The sequence below is a fragment of the Coturnix japonica genome, chromosome 7 (assembly GCF_054131305.1).
Source record: "Coturnix japonica strain WE chromosome 7, WE-NBRP24, whole genome shotgun sequence".
NCBI classification, from domain to species: Eukaryota; Metazoa; Chordata; class Aves; order Galliformes; family Phasianidae; genus Coturnix; species Coturnix japonica.
This window is the reverse complement of record NC_140669.1, coordinates 6,168,495-6,191,036: the sequence shown is the minus strand read 5'-3', so window position 1 is coordinate 6,191,036 and position 22,542 is coordinate 6,168,495. Positions and strand designations below refer to the sequence as shown.

General features: G+C 38.5%; 1 protein-coding gene across 1 annotated transcript in view; it reads right to left on the bottom strand.

Annotated features, from left to right (window-relative positions):
- The window catches only part of NCKAP5 (NCK associated protein 5), a 337,810-nt gene extending 316,304 nt beyond the window's left edge, over positions 1-21,506 (bottom strand). Inside the window, exons 1-2 of the mRNA XM_085552172.1 lie at positions 21,187-21,506; positions 3,150-3,278 (exon numbers count right to left, since the gene is read on the bottom strand). Coding sequence (XP_085408298.1) covers positions 3,150-3,218 — 69 coding nt within the window. The 5' untranslated portion in view covers positions 3,219-3,278; positions 21,187-21,506. The remainder of the gene's footprint in view (positions 1-3,149; positions 3,279-21,186) is intronic.
- Positions 21,507-22,542: the final 1,036 nt, after the last annotated feature.

Sequence of the window (22,542 nt, the reverse complement as noted above, 5' to 3'; positions counted from 1 at the left end):
AGGGATGTGTGATATGAAGGCAATGATGAAGAAGTTTGGGAAAATGAGAGGAACACAAATTGCTTCATTTCACCAACTTGAATTGAATGGAGTCACAGGACACGTGTGATTTACTAACAGGCTGCTGAAGGCATTCCCTGAAATGTCCCTCCTGCTTGGTTAAGAAATAATACCCAGCAGTTAACAGAACACTACTCACACGTTTCTATTTAAATTTACAGATGACACTCTTTAGTTTAGTTACACACATTCTATTCAATACAAATTTTTTACTGACCTGCATTACATAAGTACTGAAAATGCAAATATGCACTGAAAGGCTATACGGAAAAGTATAACCTCCAACTGTCATGAGTAGAATACATTGTAAAAACAGGAGTGTGTCATCCTGGTGGCATGATAGCTTTATATGTTCAAAACACATTGCAAAATATTATTCCCCTCATCTTTCCTTCACACGTTTCCTTCTCTACCTGAGCAGCATCACAAGCCAACCACAGGCATCTTCAGCTGGCACTTACTGGCGTAAATGCACTGACCACCAGTCAGTGCCTTGAGGCTGGTTTTTATCTGTATGCAGCCTCGCACCCTGCTTACCACTTGCTGAAGAGCAGGGAGAAAGCTTTGCCTTCTCTTAGTTCCACAGTTTTGGTTTCTCCCCTACAAGGAGCATTTCAACATGCAGACATTATTACCCAAAGCACTTTTTTTACCCAAACAACTACACAGCAATATTCCTTGTGGCACTGTCAAAACTGTCAGTAATGTGTAAGAATTATGTGTGGTGCACTAACTTGTCTGAAAGTTGAGCCTAAATTAGCAATAAATGGGTTTGGAAGTCAGAATTACCTAGTTTCTTGTTCCCATCCACAGAGCAAACTATGCTGTCACCTGAGGGAAAGGAAAAACTCTATCTTAATGCATTAACTAGACCTAGTCCATTACCCCAGTAAAAACAGTACTGATTTGCCATACTAAGCATCATCTTTGTGCAAAATTCACAACTGGTAGCATTTCTGTTAGCTTGCAGTACTGAGTTTCCATAACTGTTTTTCTTTCCTCCATGTAAATATTGATAGTTCATACCCTGTGTTTGGACCACAGCAGTACATTTTAACTGCAGGATTTATGTCAGAGTCCGTTCCACAGGGCTAGTAAGCCTCAAACTCATAACAGAGGTTGGCCCTGGGAATAAACACACTTCTGAGCATACAATGCCTGATAAATTTTACTTGACTCAGAGCACATTTGACAGAATTGTGAGTTCTTTGTAAGTCCACCTTCTCTGCCCACAAGCCAGAAGAAAACCAAAATAATTTTAAGAGTGCTGGACACGTGAAGTGCTTCCCATAGCTGAGTGTGGGCAAGCTGAGAGCACAGATTTCTTTGCAGGTTGAACTGTCTGAAGAAGGCTCCCACCCTCCATCAGTGCCCTCAGTCACAAGGCGGCTTGAGCAGAAAGGAGCTCAGACAGCTTCGCATTAGGTTCTTCAGTTCAGCTCTGCATATTGGGGAGAAATCATTGCTTCTCACTGCTTTTTTTTCTCTAACTAGTTTTGTTTTGCAAAATCACTGGATGTAACTCATCATTATAGGAAACTGCTCCATTTCAAAGCTGAGGAAAAGGACAAATCACTCTTGAAGCGCTCTCTGTGTGTTTATTTACTTGACCAAATGCCACTGGGTGAGAACTGCACCTCAGGAGGCTTGATCTGAGGAAGAGAAGCAGAGACTTTACAACCTGCAGAAGGACAGGACTGCTTTGCTGCCCCTGATACACAGCAGAAAAAGAGCAGGGATACAGAAGTCAGAGCAAAGAGATGGCATGGAAGAGATCCTATTATTTTATCATATGTTTTTGTTATCTTTCCTGGGGAGCAAATGCCAAAACAAGGCACAGTGCAAGTGAGGCAGGAGAGGCTGGTAAGGGGCCTTAGACAGCACAGCTTTCTCAAGGCCATGCTGTCCTGTGTTGCAGGCAGGTATGACTGTCACTAACCACGTTGATGCAATATTCTGAGAGGTGAGGAATTCACACTCCAGATTGAATGAGAAACAAGGAGTTCAAATGACAGCTGGTACAGTCTGGGAAAAGAGTTCTTCATTTTTCTCCATTACCAATTATTTTCTTGATGTAATTAAGCATTGTTTCATGAATAATTTGTCTCATTATTTTTGACTGAAGAAGTGCATTTCACTGAGCAAAGCTTTAAATTATGTAGGTTTGGTATGAGAAGACAAACTGTAACCCCTAGAAACTGTATGTGACTCCTGCTGCTACCAGCACCAAACCCACCTGCTGCCAACACTTCTGAGCATCCATTCAGAAATGTGAATACTCACAAAAAGAGGCAACTCTATTATCAAAAGCCAGGAGCAAATTTCTTCCTCAGAAGACAACCTCTATCGAAGCCAAACTGAAGGCATGGGTGCACTCAGTTTTTATGACAGTATTTGCTCCACTCATATTTACAAGCGCATGCCGGGTATTTGACATTGACACAGTTATGTTCTCACACAACTATTTAACACCTATGAGCCTTTTCCAGCTGTGGATCCACAGTACTGCTATAAAAACTTGTTAATCTCAGTTATCATTTGAAAATAGTACCTAAATGTAAGCATAGAAGGCAACCTCAATCAGTCAGATCCTATATAAAGCAAAAACAATTAATTTAGAGCACGTGGCCTTCATATATTTTTTCAGGTGATATTATCTTTTACATTCACTGTGGTGAGTAAATATTTCCAAGTATCCTCAGTAGTAAAACAAGCATTTCTGACTAGAGGACCACAACTAGCTTCAGCTCTGACACTGTCAGTATAACACAATGCAGAGTGACCCTACAAAGGCTGAGGTAAAACTTTAATGAAAAGTTTGGTATATTTCTCTGGATTCTTTGCTTGCGTAAATCTACTGAATTCAGGGACAGACTTCCACATGATGACATGATGTTTCCATTTAAGATACTGTAAAATTCCTCCAGCTTTTTTGCTCTGGAGAATCTTAAAATTCAGAAAAGGTTGTGAAATTGTGATGAATAAGTGAATACCTTTAAAATGTACGTGACTATGAGTATTCCTTCTTAATAATTATATCATTATGACAGAAGAGATATTAAGTAAATTCAGTAAATACGAATTCTTACCACAAGGCTGCTGTCCAGAGAAAGTCTTTTCCCAATCTCCCTTTTCTGCAGTAGTCTTTTTCTCTCCATAGCTCAGGTTATTTGTTTTCCTTTTGATCTACTAGAAATGTCAGACTGTTTCCAGTATCACTGCAATAAATAAATAAATAAATAAATAAATAAGAATTAGATGCACATTTCAATATCCTACTTAACAGTTTCTGTCTTTCATCATTAACTTTGTAATAACCCAGCAGCTAATGAATTTGTGTCCACAGTAGGCTCTGTTCCAGGAACAAATTTACTGTGCCAGAAAAGCTAAACTATCCAGAAAGAAATATCACCAATATGTTTGGGTCACTCCTCAAAGACAAATTAAAAACAGGAAAAAAGAAAATCTGTTACTACTTTTTTTACCAATATGCCACATGTTCTAATAGTTTCTTTTTAACTGGGATGGGAAATGGAGTCACGGAAGCAGAGAAGTACCTGGGGCCGGAGAGAAGGAGGCGGGATGGAAACAGTTCATTTCACATTAATTGCACTCCTCAGTAAGCTCTGCCTGTTGGCACATCTATCCTCCTACTGTGAAGTACAAATTTTGGACCTAATCCTGAGAAGTTCTAGAAGTTTTCAACTCCCATTATCCTTAATGAGAGGCTAATGCCCTCAGCACTTTTCTTGCATTTTTAAGGTCAAAGATTCAGTTGTGCTAATCAAATAGTACCCCTGCCTGTGTAGAATGGCCAGGGAACTTCACAAAGTAAAGTACAGAGGGAAATAGTCCTACTGATTTAGTGAGACTTGTTTATTCCTGCCTGGTGATTTCTGCTAAAATCATGGCACACCTTACAAGTACTACTCTTTTTTTAAGTGTTTCTGGTGATTTACGTGCTTGCAAGTTTTAGCTTCTATTTTAATGTTACATTGTGTGTGATTCAGAAATGTGGGCAAAGGTAATGAAGTTATTCAGGATTCAAAGAAAATAATAGCAAAGTAACAAAACTAAGAATCTATCTTAGATTAAACCAGGCAGATACATGCATGAATGCAGAACCAAATTCAGCAATTTTCTCTCATTCTTCATAGTGACCGTATTTCCTGCATCAGTGAACATCCTCCATATCTCATCTTGGGACACCTCCCTAGAGACTAAGAGTTTGCACTACAAGATTTTGTCCACTTCTTTGAGTCAAGACTTGACATGAAAGCCTATTTAAAAGCATAATTCTTGCCAGGTTGCAATACTCATACATCACAATTTAATGTGAGCCCTAGAGTAATTCATTGTGTTTGACTGAAAAAAAAATAAGAAAAAAAATACAAATCCATCTGTTTCTTATTCAGTGTGAACAGCATCTTCAGTTACAAGCAGCCAGGTGACCGCACTAGGCTGTTTGGCTGCAGGGTGACACAGCTGGCACTTCCAAGACAAGCCTTGCATTTGCTCTCCAGGTGTGTTACATGGCTGTGTGTAGCCTTGACTTCTCACGCACATCTGTGAGTGATACCATCTGCCACTGTGGTAACACCATGCAGACAAATCCACCCAAAACTGCACCTGAATGCTCTGCCATGAGGGTGTGGGATTGGTATGCTGGCAAAGTGCTGGCTGCCTACAAGGAGATCATGATACCCCAGGTATGTCTCAGAAGCCAGCTGGAATCCAGAGGCCTCTCTGAGGCACACAGATTTGGACAATCAGGCACAATGTGGACATCACAGCCAGGACTATTCTCATAAAAACAGTTCCCAGAAGGAAAACAAAATTGGTCCAGCTAGAGAGCAATCCAGTCTTAAATTCAGTGTTCTAAGAAACAGCACCTGGTCTCTAATCCTACATTTGTTATTTCTTGTTTACATTTACTCAGGGACAGAATTCACCCCCTTTTCTCCAGAATGGATAAAAATTAGCCTTTATACACATCTATTTAAGCAACACATGCTATGAGAATTTGTCTACATTGTAGAAGGAAAATTTGTTATTTCACTGTGAGCATTTTTTCCTTGTGTGTTGTTTTTTTCCAGCTCTACCTGTAAATCCTTGCTTCCCTTCTGTAGTTATGCCCCTCAAGCTACATATGCTATTTAATTCAGCTAATAAGGAAGAACAATGGCATGCTGTCACACAATTACCATTCCTTCCTGATTAGCTAACACATCTCAGAAGAAATACTTCAATACATTTTAACAAACGCAGAAGCAAAGTCTTACACTGTTCATGCAATTATGCCAGAAATTAGCAAAAGAAAGAGCTTAACATAATCACTGTATCATTTTTCTATGCATTCGTCATGCCTGGAGAGCATGACCTCCACCAAGAGAGTCTGTTGATCAGTGGGAAGATCATCACAGAGAGCATCACTGTGACAGTTACAGTTAAGCCAATTATCCCAGCAGAAGGGCAAAGATTTGTTGCAAGTGCCTGAAGTGCCTGTCTGCGGGTATTCGGCAAAATCACCCCAAAACCTTGTTCAGAAGTAAAAGGAGGAAGGATTAGTGCTAATTATCACTATAGTTTATATGCTATGTTGTCTTGGGCAATTCAAGCTGTGAATGTACTGTCTCCTCACATAGCTCTACATGGTGTTGCACACCTACCTACTCAGGCAATGGTGAAGCCAACTATTAGCAGCAGATTGCATTCCTTCCCCTTTGCATGCTCAGACCTCTGTGCATTTTACCATGAGCAGGCTGTCAAGGATCTCTCCTGAAAAGCTAACAACTTAGTGCTGAACCCACCTAAAGTTCTGAATCAAAGGTAATTATCAGATGAGATAATACAATACATTGCCTGTATCAACATATGCTGGAGCCTCAAAGTAAAAGACTTTAGGAAGTTTTTTAAAAACTTAATCATCAGAGTGAAGTACTTAACAAAAACAGAACAAGTTTCAATCCCAGAATGGCCACTTTTGGGCAGCAAACTTCTTGTCACAGAGAAAAATGGCCATCCTAGGACTAGCCCAGAGATAAAAAATAATTCAAAATGGAAGCAATACATCTCCCAGGAAGCTCAGCAGTAGAGAACAGCCATGTAGATGGAAAAGTTCTGAAGTGTAAAAGCACTGAGAATCAATTTGCCCAACTATCAAAAACACAATTTTTGTGTAACCAAGATAACAAGCAGAAGAAATATATCAGCCTTCCTTGGCCAATTGCTTGTTGATATCTCTCAGACAAATGTCTTTACAGCAGAGACCCCAGTGATCAGCATTCAGACCCTGATGACCCCATTTGGCTTGGCCAAAGTGTGAACTAGGTAGCAAACTCACTTCTGATTTATGATGCCTTCACTGATACTGCATTCCGGTGTGGCTAAATCCTTGGGGGCACAGTGTTGTGCTGCAGTAAACTTTCCCACTGTAGCATTCTTCTCTATGAGACTACAGAGTTTATCCATGCTGATCACGTTGCAGGAGACACTGAAGGTGCTCAGCAATTATGCCTGTATCCTGAAGAGGTACATGGGGATCCGTCTATGAGAATGCAGGTCCCAGATGTTTGCCTACTGTCTTCTTAGTTTTGCATTGAGCTCAGAGAAGAAAGTTTTATGTAGATGCAGCAAAAAGTCTCAGGGGAAGACCTAAGTGGGATCTTGTATCAATATCGTATACTCTCATGGCTCACACAGTCAGCAAGCCAGAGGCATTGGCTTCATTGCATATCTTAAAGTGCAGTCATTTTAGTACTCAATAGAAGAATGCTCATCACTTAAGGAGATGGCTCTAAAACTATGCCCTGGAGAAATAGTGTGATTAACACAGAAAAGCACTCTCAATAATCTATGCAAGAAATTTCTTAGATTTGAATACCTTCTTCATTTCTAGCAGTAACAAAGTATGATTGATGTATATTGCTTTAGCTGATGAAAATGGGTAACATTACATCCCTTAGATAAGCATCCAAGATATTTTCATGCAGTTTAAAACTGCATCTACATTTCAACAGAGCTATGCCAACATATACCAGCTGGGAACCAACACACAGTAAATCTTTTTGGTAACTGAAAATGGACTATATTTATTTTTATGACTCACAAATTAGTATGAATGTAGCAGTTATGACAAGTGACAAAAATGACAGCTCTGGAAACTAACATCCTTTCATTAAATCCAGTGTAGATCTAATACAGCCTCCCCAGTCTGCAAAACATACCTTAGCACTGCAAGAAAGCAAAACACCTGTAGGATGGTAACACATATTCAGCAGTCTGTTTGCCACTCTGTGTGTTAACTAGAGGATAGCGTTTGTTTTGTGGATATGAAGCTGTCAGGAAACAGAATGAGGCCAAAGTGACATAGTGATCACTTTTAAGCCCTTTTTGCTGCTTGGATGGTTGTGCCCATTCAACAGCCATCCTTTAAAACTGAAATGGAATAACCAGAACAGGTATTATCCCCCAGCAATGAAGGGAAAATGAAAATAACATTGTTAGCATAGGTCAGGAAGTAGTTATGAGAAGGCAGAAATTTTCATCAATGCAAATGCTAGCTAGAATGAACAGATGACCTAAAGGTGAAAGATTTTGTTCCTCATTACCAGCCTCTGGAGTGATTCAGTTTCCTGAGAACATAATTGAATTGAATTGTGTCTTTCACTGTCCAGCTGGTTGGTTTTGGATTTATGTTGTTTGTTGTGGTTTTTCTGCAAACTCTTGTGCAAACACTGGTGTCTCTATGCTTGTTTTTTGGGGGGTCTTTGTTGGAGAAGCAGTAGAAGTAAGAACAGTCCAGCTTGTCAGGGCCTCCTCAGAATGAAACTGAATACAGGATATGAATCTGATGTGTACTCAACAGTTCAAAAATTTTTCACTCATAAAATAATTACATTTATCTTCTCAGCCTTAAGGCTATCTAAAATGCGAGGTTTGTACGAGGTTTTTGAGTATTTCTTGTTCTTTTTTAAATGGCAGAGAGCTAAAATTACCAGAGGAGTAAGAGCAGAAAACCCCATCTTTGCACAAGATGAGAAAATTCTGCCTAGTGATTAAAAGTGAGCCATGAAAACGGTTTCATTACCACACCCCTATCTCTCTCTGTCAAGGTATTCAGCCTGGCTACGAGTTTAAATGAGGAAGTGGAAAAAATAATTCCAGTGTTCTCTTATGAGCTGACATTTCAAACTTCAACACTTGGGAAAGAGAAAACTACAGCAACATCTGCATTTATGCAATATGAGACTTGGCTAATTTATTTTATTTTGCCCACAGTGAATTTCATAGCAATGCCATGTGCACAGCTTGCCTACCTAATGCTCAAACCACTCAGGTATTTGCTCAGACTGGTCAGCAGTTTGTTAGAGCTAATGTATGCGTTGTACATCCACACCCACTGGATTAGGTTGCTATTTAGATAAGCAAGACACATTTTTACAGAGAGGGAAGGAGAATGTGCCATGTGCCAGCATTAATGAGTTAATTAAATTAGAAAAATTCCAATGCAAGTACCTGAAATGCTTAGATAAGTAGAATACTATGGAATTACAAGGCAGCAAGAAAGAGCACTGCTGTACCCTTCTGCCCATGGATTCCTGGCTAGCTTCAGAAAGTTATGTTAAAATATGTCCAGTCAGTCTGAAACTATCTAGATTGAAAAAGACTCTTTCCTAGTCCCCTGGAAGCATACACGCAGTATGTAGACCAGTCATGATCTGTAGGGTTGAAAACTGTCCATTAGTCAACCATAATGGCAAGATAATACAGTAACAAGCAGATAGGAGAAGAGCCAAAACAAGACAGAAAATCATGTAATTTCTGTACACAATGCATGGTAGTCTACAAAGAAACTGTGGGTTGATAACAGCCAAAGGATATGGATCCCTCTTGCCATTATTCCGGCTCTTGAAAGGGAACTGGTTGAGCAAGCAGGATAGTCTAAAGCAAATTCTTAATGCCAGCAATGAACAATCTCAGATCAAGATATTCTAGAAATATAACATTTAAAACAAAGCATCTTAGCTAATGAATTTTAAATTTGGACCTATTTGAACTACAGACTTCAATATACATTTATGCGTTTTTCAAGCAAGATAATCTTCTATTTATTTGAAAAACTAAAGACTCACTAAAGCTTTCTGCAGCATTGCCTCTAGGATTTAAACAAGTAAAGATTAGCAGTTTAAATCTATCAGTGTACTCAGAACAATACCAGGAATTTCAGTAAATCAGAAAATAAAGAATATGGCATTAAAGATGTTATTACTCTGACAGCTGTTAAGATAAATTGCATGGGAAGCATTTAAAGATTTATATCTTGAATCTCACCAGGTTAATTAAATGGATGCATGTATTCATTTAAGAGGATAAGGTGGGTTGCAGTGACATAAAATGAGAAGGCACAAGATTACGTTCTTGCAGCATTAAAAAGAACAGGTTGAACTGATATCATTTCCATATTCTGAAATAAGCATGATTCATCCATTGCCATTTTCAGCTCTCATCTTCTTTCTGGCAACAAAAAAGACTATGAACATTTATAGACTAACATAATCAAAGCTTTAACCTTTTCAGCATTTTGTGTTTGCACTGGCTGTCCGTTTTTATCAGAGAGTTCCATGGGCCATGCTGCAGGGAGGAGAAAAACCACCAGTAAATTACAGCAAAGAACGTTGGAAAGGTCAAAGGACTACCCTCCCTTGTTTGCTTTTATGGAACATATGAAGAATTAATATCATGCAATAAAATTATTGAGAAAAAAAATGACGAAAGATAAGCAGACAGAAACGATGAATCTGTTGTCAGGACAGCAATGGGTAAGAATGGGGGGAAAATGGGATTTATTACAGTGTTATCATCAATAAAAAACAGATTATGACAACAATGGTTGTATATCCTTGATTTTTATGCTGAAGTCAAACCCTTCTGAGTGTTGCAAGACAAGAAAAGGATATCCAAGACTAGAGGTATTCAGATTGAAGAAAATATGAGACCCAACGCTTCTACTCTGTGTGCAAGTTTTTAATCACTCATTATGATGTATCGTTTATTATGATATACTACTATAAATTATATAATATTGGTTGTTACATTTTAATAATGGACTCCCTCAGTCATTGGACCTCTTCCAGCAATGTTTTGTAATCTGGGCTGTTAATCTGCAGAGGCAAGCCCTGCAGACAGCTACAGTGACAGAAACCCCTGTAGGCTTCAATGCAGATTTGTCTCCCTTGTCAACTGCAGCCTGATTTGCCAAACTGTTTTCATTCATTCACCCAAAGAGCTGTGTGGAGACTGTGCCTCTTCTATGTCCCAAGAAAGATGCCTCTGGAATTTTGTGCTTTAAGGCTGGTTAAGTATGAAATGCTGGAAGCAATTTATCTAACTTAGTGTGCCATTATCACAGCTAGTTGTTTCCCGTGGAGAAGTATTTTATCAACATTTACTTGCTGAAGACTAAGGGGAATGTCATAGTGTGTGATATTTGAATGTTGATACATCAGGTATAAGGTGGGGAAATCACACTAAGACTCAGCATTTGAATAAGTTTAAAAGATTTTCAATAACAAACTTTGAATTGATAGACTAAGTATTCTGAACCTGGTACATCACATACAATGGTCAGAAATGGGCAACTAAATATAAATTCACAGCCATTTTCCTACTTTTTTAAGAAAATAAATTTAAAATGAAATGCTACATATTCATTATAAAAGAAAAGTCTGCCAAGCACAGGCTTTAAATCCTCTCTCTAGGATTTGCTTACCTGGAAAGTAATGGACTACAATGGCACTTATCATCAGCATTAACATCCTCCAATACAAATCACTCATTTACAAGTTTGAAATTCTCCCCTTTCTGTGTAATGTATATAGAAAAAAAGTACTAGTTTTCCCTACCCAGACTCTGAAGGATCTGAAAGGTAACTGTGTGCATTTTGCATTCTTCTACAGGACTGTGCTTCTTAGGGCCAAACTTTCCTGGACTGTTCAAGCAGAGTTTGCAAAAAGTCCTAGGAGTTCCTGCAGAATGGAAACCATCTGTTCTTTCATCAGGCCAAGAACATCAGAGAGCACTATCCTGTGATTATGTCCATTTAAAAAAATCCCGTTTCGAACATGAATGAGCTACCCAAGAATGTCTTGGAGAAAATCCTCAGAAACTTTTTTTCTGGAAAAAAACACCTTTGTCTAATACTATCAGTGACGTGGGACAAAGGCATCATCGCTGGATATGAAAAAGATATTTCAGTCATATGTTTGTTCCCCGAATTCCCCAAGTGTGATGGCTGGCTGGGTGTCAGAAAGCCAAATGGGAATCTCATTTGGTTGAATTACAAATCTTAAGGAGAGAGAGGAAGTGGTGTCTGGTTTAGGAGGCCAATGATGATAATGAACTGAATTCATTTGTGTTCACATAATATGCTGCAAGGTTCAAAAAAATACATGCAATTAAATCCCATATCTGAATTGTTCTATTGGATAACAAAATAGAAGGAAGAGTTTAAAGTATATGGTCAAGATTCCTAAATACACCACTCCTTTTTTGTTCATTTCACATTTTTCCTTCATTATTGTAAACCAATGTATTTCTGAAGAAAGTCCAAGTTTCAAACCTACCCATTAAGACCTCAGCTACAACAAAACTACAATAAGAAGCTTCTGAAATGTGCTTAAAGATCCCCTTTTCTCTGAAACAGATGCATTGCAGCCCTGCATCAATTCTGCCTGCCCATCTGCCCCAATTTTATCCCAGAGGGACCACTAAAAATCATTAGCTTGTGCTTATCCCCCCTCTCCCACCTGAACCCCTGAAAGAGTTGATGGTGCACTGGGCATGGGACAGGGAATAACTCATTTTTGCAATAGGATGTTTTTCCTATAAATCACTGAGCACACATCAAGAAAAACTGCAGAGATTTGTCCAGCCAACTCAAACTCATTTTATTCTTTTTACACAACAGAGCATGTAGGACATCATGTCTGTAAAATTAAAAGACACTGATACACATTGATTAAGCTCTATTTTCAGCTTGTGGCCAGGAGAACTATTGTGAAAACGTTAAAAATGAAAGATGTTCTGTCCTCATCCATAAATCCTCAGACAGTGACAGAGTACTGAGCAGTACTGGCATGCTGTACAGTTCTTCAACTTTTTTCTCTGCAACTTTAGAGAGATCTCATCTCAAACACTAAATTTAGATCTGGGCCAAAAGGATATAGACAGACTTGATGGAATTCAGATAACAGCAGTGAAGACGATTAAAGTATTGATTTGGTGGGAAAACAATTAACAAATCTGTTCATAGTAGTTTCAAACAATGCCAAGAGAAAATAAAGATTGGAAGGAATGACCATCTACACAAGTCTGAAGGAGATATACTAACACCAGAAATAGTGAGAAATTGATCAAGTTATTGACAATAGGCTGAAAAGAAATAAAGAATGGGAAATGATGTTGAGTAACTGAAGAAATTACCTAAAGTGAAATCCAATAGAGACTGATTCCCAGAGAATCAGAGGAACACTTGTCATATAAAAAAATAAGGTAGGATACAGGACAATAAAATGCACTGAAAGTGAGGGTGCTGCCCAGGAATGAGTTGCCTGAAAATCCTGGTGGGCAAAAAAAAATTCTCTTTCCGTTCCCTCTCAGCATCTCTACATTGAAGTTGTTAATCCACATTTGTGACTATCAGAGTAGAAAAGAATAAATAAATAAATAAATAAAAATGAAGCGGATCCATCCATCCCCTGTGCAGCCAACTGCCTGCAGTGCTTACTTCACTTTCTCAGTGTGAAGACTGACTGCCAGAAACTTAATAAAAATGTAAATTAAAAAACATTCATGAATTTCCTACTTAAAAGGTTTATAACTCCCCTATGTTTTATGCCATCCTACCAATCTTTAACTCAGCTGCACTCAGTTCTACTAAGTGAAATAGGAAAGAACATTTAGTCTGCCATCACAGATAATAATCCAACACATTTGGATTATGGATACAGCAATATCCAGAAAATATTAGAAACAGAGGAAGCATACTATTAAAACACTCCAGTATTTCTCTCTCTCAAGTGCTTGCGTGTTTGAAATGCAAAGTCAAAATCATTAACTACCAAAAGTGACACACACACACAAAAGAAAACAACAAAACACAACAAACTACTAATGTTTCAGAAGTTCATTATTCATTAAAATCTGAATAATACTTTTGTTTGTGATAGCAACAGTTACGTGGGATCATTCTTCCACTTTTTCTTGTAGGATTCATGATAACAACACAAATGGGACTGTTTTCTCTAGGTTATTTCTAGGGAGTAATGGCATTCAGGTTTAGATAAATCTTTTAAGATTGCAGTTTATACATTCTAGTTTTGGAATAACTGAAGATATTCAAAATTATTGCTTACACTGTAATTTGGACAGGAAATCCAAAGCATTTTCAGTGGTTCAGGGTTTATATATTCACATGCTTTAAATGAAGCACTTCCAATTACAAAGTGCATTTTAAGACTATGTATATAAAGTATGTAATGTTTTAAGCATGTTGTTAAGCATTAGTTTTTTTAACTGTTTTCTGTGAGAAATAACCTACAACTTAGGCAATGAGGGAACAAAACACATTTGGTTCATTTCAGGTAAGCACTGATCACTGACTTACATTTTAAGTCGGAATCCACCCGATGAGTGGGTGATTTCAGTTGGCATCATGGGATACCAATTTTCTGCCCAAAGACTGTGCCCTAAACCTATACAGAAAGGTTACATCCTTCATCTCTTCTTGAGTGAGAACCCTTTGAGTTAGAGCTTAACCTCTGCCTCTCTTCATCCATGCGTGAACCTCCTTCTCTCAAATGAGAGCAGAGGGACCCTGCCTCCACAGCTGCCAGTTAAGTTAGATACCAAGATGGATCTAGGGACTGAAGCTCAGAATCTTCTTATAATGCACAGGATGCAAACCTGGAGCCTGGGGGGAAAGGAATATTTGAAACAAGTAAGCTTTCTTCCTCAACAGTGGCTAGAAGGTAAGACTGGGTTTTCATGTGCTGTACTATCAAGACAGAGCCTATCAGTAAAATCAAGGAAAACACTGGCTAGAATTCTTGGTATGTGCCTGCATCTACATCATCATGTTTGGTCATCTTATGATCCACTTCCCTCTCAGGTCTGTGTCAAAAGCCATACTCTAGTCAGTAAATTCTCATCAATGTCTCTTTAAGGCTTTTTCTTGCAACAGAAGATTTTTGTGGTAATCAAGAAGAAAACCAATTCACTTGATTAAAGACTGGTAAATATAAATGACAGAAATTATTTCCTATGAACATCATGATGTATTCCCAATCAATAACATCATGACAGAATTGGAGCTTAAGGGAAGGAAGTTATTAGTTTTAGTAAAGGCATATAATTATATATGAAAGAAGTCTCCCTGCTTGAAAATCTGTAGACAAGGAGAATGGCCAGTCCAAGACATTTTTAGATTGTCCAACTGTTTACTCTTCATTCATCCAGTACCATCCTTCGTTTATTTGCGCAATTTTAAGATAAAGACGAAGATCTTAGTTTCTAAAATTAGGGTTAACGTCCAGTGACATGACAGAGAACTGTTTATTGAAATGTTAGGCCAGTTTTCACCTTAAAATTTTCCTGCAGCAACAGCCAGTAGTGGATGTTAAAAATCCATATGATTTAACTGAACTTTCAGTAACTCATTCCTTTCTAAATGTTTTTTATGTGTAACAGCAAAGATCACCTAGTACCTAGCTCCAGATTTATTCAGTCCCCATATTTTGCTGATTATTGTTAGCTGGGACTTCAGCCTTTAACCTCTGGATCAGCATCTCAAGTCCATACTAATCACTGTCTCAAATCCATACAGGGTTTGTACTGAATGAAAGTCACTTTCATCAGCTGGCTGCTCAGTGATCCCTATGAAATGTTGTAGTTTGTTAGTGGACAGGTGTCTATATTATTAAAATACATTTTCAAGGCACAGTTGGCACTGTGGAATTTTCTCACAATGACTCTATAATCTGCTCCCCACAGCTCATAAGTGGGAATCATTCAGCTCTGAGATGTCATGTAAAAACAAGAAGTATAAAGTGTTCTTTGTTAATCCCGCAAACAAAGTACCTCTGTTTCTAGAGCAGTTTTGAAACCCCGGACAAATGCTTTTCAACATGCAAATATTATTATTCAGCCTAATAAAATCCATTAATTATAAGTACAAGATCTACTTTAAACACTGATAAAAGCCCTATAGGTTCCATCGCATGATCTCACAGCCAGTGCTAACTTCAGCATTCACTGTAAAGAGACTACATCTCCATACTATAAACAAAGCATAACGGCACAGGATAGACCAGATTGATAAAAAACTGCCCAGAGATCTACACAGGCAGGAATAATCTTTGTGGCAAAAAAACAGAAAGAGGGTCTTGGCAGAAGAATATTTGCCCAGTTTCAATGCAAGGTGGTTTCTCTGTCTAGCAATCAGGGCAACAGTTTTATATATTAGTAGGATGCAAAGTACATAAGCAGAGGGAATGGCACAATAACTTTTAGCATTTAAATAACCAAGCCCATAACTCAAACATCAAACCTTTAACCTGTTACTCTTCTTTAACCTCAAGTAGAGGTTTTGTCAGAAAGCATGACATAATGACCTTCATTGACTTTGCTTAATTACGAGCTAAGTGAGGTAGAGCTTCAGGCTGAGGCCAAATGACAGATGCAGCTCCACGGAGCTGGGGGATGGTGAGAGACTGTCACATGAACCTTTGTGGATTTGCCAATGGCTCACATCTGGGTCAACGTAAGAACTAAGGAAAATGTTACATGAAATCCAACCAACAGGAAAGGATGCGTAAGCACAATAATGTACAAGATGTTTCATTTCTCTGAATAGAAACATTGTTTGTTCTGACCTAGTTCAAGATGTTAAAAGATTGAAAAGAACATAAAACAGCAGTTGCTATGCTAGTCACCATCAGTCCATAGGGAAAGAACCGTGGACCCACCCGACAGCAGAGCCTTCATCTCAGGGTTGGAACAGTGAAGACATTGGATAGCTCAAGAATTGGGTAAACTTAATTTTGTGAGAAAATGAAACCGAAGTTTTCTAATGATCTTGCTGGAAACCTATTGCAAAGTCCTCAAGAAAATTTCTCCTGCTAGGAATTTTCTCCCTAAATTGTTTTTCTCAGCCACTCATTTCCTCTGTAAGTGGCAACTGAAATTCAGAGACAAACGTGCTGCTAAACAAATCTCAGCAGTTTAACTTCTACCCATCAATTTATATTCATTAAAACTAGTCTGCTTTTCACAGAAACCTCAGAAGGAATGGTTAAAATGAGGAGGAAAACAGACGTGTAATTAAAGCAAGTGTTCACACACCCATTTTAATCCATTTCTGTTGTATTGCCCAGAAGAACACATATACCCTGCTCAAACTGAACCGGAAAAAAAGTCCTGAATTGTGAAGATGGTCAGAGTTAACACATTGCAGATGCGTGAGACTTATCCAGGAAGACCTCACAAATCAGCAGTGAGGGAGAAGGGAGAGCAAGTCATGCAGAAACTATTTAATCAATGAGTAAAGACAATTATAACATCTGTTAATCTTTTGTGTAGGCTATAATTAGATGCTGCGGAGGAGTAGCCTTTAAGGGGGCAGGCAGGGAATCCTTTAACATCTGCTAGAAGGGCAAACACTGTGCAATAAATGACTTGAAATGCAATCAGCAAAATGAGAGCTGTGCAGAGTTCACAAAAGGCCTGTATAAAAGATTGAGGATAACAAAATATTTTGCCAAAGGTCAACTCCTGCAGCACTCAAGGCTGAATAATAACTGCTAGTTTAGAGGCCACATCAAAAACAAACGTAATTGTACCTCTGAAAAACAATTCTTTTCTCATTTGTGTCATTATAGCAAAAGCACATGCTGCTGCTGTTTATCACGTCAGCTTAATAACTTATTAGGGATGTATCTATCAACCTTGAATAGTTAAGAATAAACAGGTAGATATTATGTATTTTAAACACCAGAATTCAATCTAATTAGACCGACACAGAACTCTGTTGTGCTGTAAAATGATACGATTCTTATTTTAAATAATTAATCATTCGGTAGCTTCTAAAAAATCCAATTATTTACTCATTTTGCCCTCGAAAACAATCATATGCTTTAAGTTGTTACTCACTGAAAATGTGAGACCAAGAGGGTGTTTTTTTATTCAGTTTAACATGGCCCTCTGCTGGCAAAATAACCCCCCAAAATCTTATCACTATGAACCATTTTGTCTGACCCAGTGAGCTGAGAGTCTAAAAAGATCCTCCTGTAATTTTACAGCAAAATTACACCCAATATTAGAAAACAGATGTTTTTTAGCTGGAGCATTAAGAATTCATAGAAATTAAACCATCACTTAATCTGCTCTCAAGCACCCCAGCCAAGAGCACTGCTGCTTTTACCCAGCAGAAGCAGCTCTGGCCATCACCAGAGCACTGGAGAAAAAGCCAGGTGGCCAGTGCAGTAAGTCATTTTAGAGGTGAATGCAATCCTCTTACTTGTGTGTCAAATTGTGCTATATCCCCCAAGAAGTACCATCTATTCCAAAGAGAACTGGATCACATGTATGATTTTTGTTTGCACAATTAGTACAGGCAATGATAGAGCCCATTTGCAAAGAGTATTCAAAATACAAATGGCAACTACTACCAAAAAGCAAATTTGCTACAGAAGAACTCCTGCTTCTTTTTCTCCCTCCATCACTACTGAAAATCCACAGTGGTGAATCAACCATCTTCAATCAAAGTGAGGCAGACAATGAGACCTGCCTCTTTTGCTGACTGCGGTAATTAACTCTTCCTATTTGTATTATGTCTGAGGAACAAAGAAACAAAAGGATACAGTAAACTGTTGAATATAACAATTTAGATAACGATGAATTATAATAATCAATTAGTGCTGTCAAAGAATAGAATTCATGACACACATTTGGTTCTGCTATTGTATGGGAACCATCCAAGGCTGGTTTGGCTCTGGGAAACAAATAGCGTTGTCTTGTGGAAAGCTTTTCAAACACATGGTTTAACAGAAGTCTTTGTTCTTGCTTCATGTTTATATTAATAGCCCATTTTTCAGCAATATCATTTTAATCCACTGTTTTATATTCCATGCTGTTTTTCAGGGTCTGTGTCATTCACAGCCCACAGACAGCAGTGCTGCCAGCTCCCAGAGCCCACTACTGCGTCACAGACCCCATCCCTGTGAGTCACCTGGTGCCAGTCAGTGGAATCATACAAGGGTTATAAGCACCTTTCAGATAACAGTTATCAACATTTTCATCTCCAAAAGCATCATGACGAAATTATGCAACCACCAGAGAATACGTAGTGAAATCCTGTATGGTATATGAGAGGTCATTAGATACTACAGAATAGTGCTACAAGTGTTAATGTGTTCTATTTACACGGTCCATTTATTTTAGCAATAAAACATTTTTAATACTAAAATTTCAAAAGTATATTAACAACTTTAGTGTGGATTTTTCTTATTTTAACTCCCATGATGCTGGGAGCTGAGCATAAGCAGGAGCCACAGAACCTCCTTGCGTTTGGCCCCATTGAACTGCGCTGAGCTTCTCAGCACAGCTTCCCTTTGGCACCTTTGTTCCATGGCTTTTATCCCAGTCTCAGTCCTGCTTGTCAGGGGATGACAGGCTGGACTCTGCTCTCATTCTGCTTCTTTTCAAATGGCAAGAATGCCTGAAGAATTGACAGTCTGCTGGCAATTGTCCCCTTTAATGCCATCCCAGAATGTTATCAGATCATATACGGTATCCTTGGGCTCAGACCTGTAGCTTTTATCCAGCAAAAATCCAAACGGGGGATTGCTCTACTGAAAACAGAGCCTGCTTTGTAGACTATTTTGACACAATGAAATACAGGAAAGAAGATGTAAATGTGAGAAAGAAAATGTAAAAAAAGAAAAATGAAAATCAAATGGCCCCAAGCTCATTGAGTTCTGAGAGTCCACTCCTCTTACAGTAATTAGCTGAAGGTTTGCTCTTGACTGAAGTGGAACTGTATGCAGCACCCACTTTGCATTTAATGCAGCAGGATTTCTACTTGTTTAAGCCTCAAAACACTTACATACAACTCATTCTACACACAAGAACGAGAGCAGAAAAGCCCATGAACTGTTCTTAAAACAAGAGTAAGATTCACCTTTGTATAATCAGGGCTTGCATGTAAAATTAACGTAAGTGGGAAAGGTAAGAGGACACTGATTATTGTTTTAATCTCACTTTGTTTCAAAAGTTTTCTAGGCATTTGCCAACACAATACCTGAACTTTGCAAATGTAAATACATTTATTAGTGTGCAGTGGCAGATAATCATTGCTGACCACAGGCTGACAGAGGGAAGGAAGGACTGGCTCACAGGAGTCAGCAAAGGGATCAGAGCATCCAGCCTTCAGCCTTTGCCTTCCCCCAACAAAAGCTCCATCGTGATACCTGTTTTGCACTTCTAAACTCAGTGGAAGCTCCTGAGCTACAAGAAGGTCTTTCAAAAAACATATAAACCTTGTTTATAGTATTTCTGAAGGAGGATGGTGAACACATAAAGAAAAAAACCTCTATGCATTTAGGCCCCTATTTTAAATCCTCAAAGCCTTTACCATTTTCATGGCATAGCATAAATGCAGAGTTAATTCAGGGCTACTTTTTCTTCCAGGAGAATACACTTCAGTTCCAAAGACAGAACAACGGGTCCTAAGTTACACAACATCTTGACATGCCAAGCCACATTAAAACATCAAAAGAAAAGACAGACAGGTTTTGATCTGCTACAGAAACAAGGTCACTTGGGAGAGGCATCAGCAGTTGTAGCCACCCAAAACTTAGTACAAAGTAATACGTTGCAACTGAGAGGCCTTGTAGATAAAGTCAGTGGCAGGAGAAGAAAAAATAAATAAATAAATAAAATCCTCCAATTCCTGTTTGACTGATTTGTGCTGACACGGCCTCATCTACTTGCCCTGATTTCATTCTTCAGAAATGTGCTTTGTCTCCATGAAGACAGATCATTAAACAGAGGTAAAAAGAAGTAAAAGAGCTTCTCACACAGTGTACTGTGATCAGGTTACTCTCTGGAAGAGCCAATACAACTGAAACTGCAATAATTTGAATGGGCTTCTGGTGAAGGACAGATTTGAAAAGCAGGAGAGATGGAGTTTGTTACCAGCATTTGAAGAGTGTATATCACATGTTAATAAATCACTTCTAGGGGTCAGTTTCTATCTCTGTAAAATGGGAATATACTGTGACAATCTCACCTAAATGTCATGAAAATTAGTTACATGGCTATAAACATAATTCTGTCTCCAAACAGCAGGCAGTGCAGAAATAAAGTTTTTCTCACAGCAGAAGTAGTAGAGTTTCTGCTCTGATGTTTAAAGATTCTAACACAGAACTCTAACATAATTTCTCAAAAAACAAAACAAAACAACAAAAAAAAACCCACAAAAAGCACCTATTTCTTATATAACTATTAATTCATTTACTCCAAAAGGCACCAGATTTCAAAGCAGTGCATGAGTCTTTCTTCCAAACTTATCTATCTCCATAACCTGAACAGAGCATAAGACCAGAAACAGCCAAAGTTTGCTTTAAATCTCTGCCTGCATAGGAAGGAAAACTTTTTTCTAAAAGAAACTGTATTAAAACATATAAGAAAATTATATTAAAAATTCACATTAGCTGTGAATGTTCAAATAAATGCCACGAGCTGATAAAGAACAATCTTTTAAGGCAGACTTTTCTTTGTTCAATTAATGACAATTCTCACCATTTTTAAGAATCTTAAAGTTTCACCAGTTATATTAAGAGTCACTTCAGTGTAATCCCAGGCAAACAAAAGTAAAATTGAAGTTTCCAATCTTCCTTTATTCTGTTGCTGAAACACTCAGATGCATGGCTGCAATTATTCCTAACAACTACATACTTGCTTCTCTTTTAATTAAAGTTAAACTACGAATAGCAATGCTGACACACTTCTAGAAAAAAAATAAGCCTTACAGAGATGATAAAAACACTGAAACAGCAAAAGTCTTACTTGCAGCAGTTCAGTCAAAACATGCCAGCCCTGGAGAACTCAGATCCGTAAGTCTTTGCAGTCCAGAAATTCTCTTGAGTTTATCCAGTGTTTATTTACCAAGCTTTAAAAGTCTGTGGTTAGAAGAACAGAGTTAGCTTTCTACACCATCCAGAGCACTACTGAAGTCCTCCAGCAACAGCACACATGAAGTTTGCTGATAGTTGGGTTTTCTGCTGCTATGTAGTTGCTCAGTACTTGTAAATACAAGCTCTGTGGACAAAGTCCCAAATGACATCACAGGCAGCTGCTTATTGTTGAGTCTTTATTAACTGACTGTCAAAAAAGAAAAGAGGAGAGGAAAGAAAAGCACAAACTATCTTCCCTGCAGCACAATTTGCATCTTAGTAGGAGTTGCAGTGCTACACACATAAATACTTCTGTTTACCCAACTGATGTTTTCTTAGAATGAATAAACAGTATTTGCAGGGAAAGCAGAAAATTAAGAACCCAACCAGCTTCAAAATGCAAATTGTGCAGGGAGAAAAAGAAACATTAAGTGTCAGCAGCACCTTTTTCAGAATGTTCCCCTGCATTCTCCTAATTCTTCTGTTTATTTTAAAGATATGTAACCAGGGGTGCAAATCTGCATGCATTTTAAAGCACAGAGCACATGTCTTTATTAAGCTGAGATAAAAGTTTCACCTAATTCCTAATTAATTCCTAATTTTAAAGGTTACAGAACTACAGATTTCCATCTTCACAAGATTTAAGCTAGTTCAACATCAGTTACAATATGTTCTGAAGAAACCTCTCTTGCTTTCCAAAGGCAAAAATATAAGAAAGCAGGAAACAGCTCCAAACATTGCTGTTCAGATAGTGACAAGGGCATAACACTGACCTTTCCTCCTCTGAGCTGGAGGTCCAAGACCAGCTGGTGTTTGGAGCTGAAGCTTGCCCAGGTGCAGTAAGGCACAGGGTGCTCACCCAAGGACCAGTACAGGCAGTACAGGCAGTCCCAACCCACCCTGTGGCATTGAGCTCTTGCTGGCAGTCTGTGCCTCAGTTTTCAGAAGTCAGCCCTTTCAAGTCAGAACTTCAAACACAGGCAGGGCAGCACCGAGGGTTGTGACAGATGGAGTTCTCTTATCTGCATGTGCTCCTGCACAAGGAGCTTCAGCACTGGAAACACCTCACCACTTGCATCCAAACACCCAACTTGCACATTCCACACACAACAAGAAAGAAACCTGAGCTCAGAGATGAGTTGAAGCCAAGTTTTTATGGTGTTCTCAATTGCTACACGTAAGAGAAGTAGCAACCCAAATTTCTGTCTGCTTGCAGCGAGCAGATGAACCTTGGGGCTGATGTAAATCA